The sequence below is a fragment of the Fragaria vesca genome, linkage group LG4, assembly GCF_000184155.1.
Source record: "Fragaria vesca subsp. vesca linkage group LG4, FraVesHawaii_1.0, whole genome shotgun sequence".
Taxonomy (NCBI): Eukaryota; Viridiplantae; Streptophyta; class Magnoliopsida; order Rosales; family Rosaceae; genus Fragaria; species Fragaria vesca.
Window position 1 is genome coordinate 460,247 of NC_020494.1, and position 2,983 is coordinate 463,229.

General features: G+C 33.0%; 1 protein-coding gene across 1 annotated transcript in view; it reads left to right on the forward strand.

Moving 5' to 3' along the window:
- Positions 1–2,226: 2,226 nt before the first annotated feature.
- Positions 2,227–2,983, forward strand: part of LOC101306323 (long-chain-alcohol oxidase FAO1-like) — a 6,306-nt gene continuing 5,549 nt past the window's right edge. The window contains exon 1 of the mRNA XM_004296338.1: positions 2,227–2,517. Within this exon, the coding sequence (XP_004296386.1) occupies positions 2,266–2,517 (252 nt within the window). The 5' untranslated portion in view covers positions 2,227–2,265. The remainder of the gene's footprint in view (positions 2,518–2,983) is intronic.

A 2,983-nucleotide genomic window follows, 5' to 3' on the forward strand; every position in this document is an offset into this window, starting at 1 on the left:
ATTTTAGTCATTTTGGTCGAGATTGATGTCATTTTGAAAGTTTAGGGATGAAACTATTAAAAAAAAAGAGGTATCAAACTGATTTTAGACCTAAAGTTCAAGGGAGTAAACTGAAATTTACTCTTATAAATAACAGGGAAGGAACGAAGGATCTTGTTCAAAGAGTATTGATAGAGGAGCCCATATCTGGAAGTTAGACGAAAGATTTGTATCCAGAGGTCAAGATGGAAGTCATTTCTAAAGTCTAAACATCTATTCTTGTATATATACACGGGAAACCCTTCTAATGAGACCCTTAAGTTACTTTTCGGTTTATCTCATCTTTTGATCTTTATATCCACATCTTAACCGTTCAGTTTATAGGTATTTATGAGTACATCATTTCTCTAAATTTTCAGTTATACTAAAAATTGTCAAGACATTCATAAATGTGATTTATCAATTATGAACTTGAATGGTTCATATTTGACAGATTTGGTTCGTCCATTAATTTGATCTAGTTTGTTATCTTAATGAACACCAATTTGACTGAAAATTTATAAAAATGATCTGCTCATGTAAACCTAAAAACTGAACGGATGAGATGTCAAAATGTGACACAAAAAAATTGGTCTTTTAAACCATAAACTGAAAAGTCCTCAACTAGTTCTCAATTTAAGAGTTCTTACTAGAAAGACTCCCTATATACAAGACCCTTCCATTGAAGGATCCTTTTTTTTGTACAAATCTAGGGATAGTGTATTTGACAAACTTACCGATCATAAAATCACATTTTCACTGTTCAATTTGTAGTTCTATATGAGTATATCACTTTTACAATTTTTCAGAAAATTTGGTGATTGTTAAGTCACCTAAAAGTTTGATTTATTTTTAATGATGGTTTTTTTTTGGATCAAATGCACAATTAATGTGCTACAATACTGTGAGTCGAACTCACGACCTCTCATTTATAAAGAGACTTATGCCACTAGACCAAACGGTACTGGACTTATTTTTGATGATGTTGAACGGTCCAGGTTTTGACCATAAAAGTGATTAAGTTTGTTTTAATCTCAGTCATTCAAGCTCATTAAAAAATAAGATCTAATATAGTGGGCATATCCCTAGATTTGAGTAAAAAAAGAATCCCTCAATGGAATGGCCAACATATATATGTATAAAACTGTTTTTTGTTATATATACACCATTAGGCCCTTGCAATGAGAGATCATTTTTTGTTCATTTCTAGAGATAACAACTCACCATTAGATCTATTTTTTAATGATCTTGGATAATTGAGATTAAATAATAAATTTAACATTTTTTGACAAACCTGAACCATTCAACTTTATTAAAAATAAATCAAAGTTTGGACGACTCAACGATCACCAAATAATCTGAAAACTTGTGGAAGTGATTTACTCATATAAACCAACAAATTGGACGGTTGAGATGTGATTTTATGATTAAGAAGTTCGTCAAATATCCTATTTTTATAAATGAAAAAAAAAAAATCCCTCATTGGAAGGGCCCTGAAAATCATACTTCATCTTAAGAAAGCTAATTTATACATCCGGTAAAGTCTTCCATCTCTTCCATTTTCTCTCTCTAAGAATATTTAAGAGGTGAGCGTAAAAAAGTCTAGAAGATATACAAAGTACCAAAAAAACAAATTTGTATGAAATAATATTCAAAACACTTAAGAGTGAATGGGGTCACATAACTTATTGTCATTAATTAGAATGGGCAATGAGAGACATAAATTAGTATGAAATGATCATTTTCCATTCGTAGATAAATACTCTATAAATTTGACAAATCAAATCTGTCTTCTTCTTAATTGAAAGCTCAACACACTGTCAGTGCAATGAAGTAGCACAAATTCTAGTCCTCGAGGACCTTGATCGATCGATCAGACTGATCAGCTCCGCCGGTCTTGTTAGCAAGTCTTTTCGTAATCCATAAATATGAATATAACAAATTTGTTCGCAAGTCTCTTGTTGATCCATAAATATGAGTAGTCGTTGTGCTCGTCATCCAAGTTGATACAATAATACAATTTAAATATCTCCCAAACTAATCTCTAATTTTAGGTGGGGGCAAATCTGATTATGGTTTTCAGTTGTGGCACGTATGTATGCATATGTGCCTATATCATCATTCGCATGGCCATCTCTATATTATTTTCTATATAAGTCTACGATAAGAAAAAATATAACCACAACTCAAAGTATAGGCATTCGATCAGAAAGAGAGAGAGAGAGAGAGAGAGCTCGAGAAAGTTCGATGAGAAAGGAGTGTCATCCATTGTTGAGGGGAGGTAGCAAAGGAGGAGGTGAAGATGGAAAGGTATACAGACATAGGTTATCATCAGGTGAGATGGAGGCTTTGGCAAGCGTCTGCGAGGCTCTGTTACCTCCTTTGCCATTTGGGGATCCTGCTAGTTATTATGAAGGGAAGAATGAGGAGCTATCTGGAACTAAGGCTGTGCAGTCCTTCTACCAGGCTTCTGGAGCTCAATCTGGAATCCCAGATGAGGTAAGACAACCTTTGCTCGTAATTCTGGATTTCCAACTCAGTGCGACTAATCAATTAAGCATCAAGTACGTTCTTCTCTAATTTAAAGTTTTCTTATTTCCAATTCATGAGATGATAATAATCATTACGTGGATTAGGTGTACATTAATATATAATCATGCACTCAAACTTTCTTTTCTGCCAAGGAACAGGTAGGATTCTAGAAACAAAAACAGTTGATTCTAAAACAACGGCGCGGCATGCATCATCTCAATATTATTATGTACAATGTATGGCTATAAAGTCCTTGGAGACACAAAGTCATTAGGGAATCAAGTGAGAATTTGTGACTCACATGTTATTTATTTATTTCTTAAGTTGTTAACAAAATATTTTCACACCTTCGCATTTTCCGTCAAAATAGAAATTATATGAATTTTGTATATATTCATTATTTTCATATGTACGTACGTGTACGCCAAAAAAA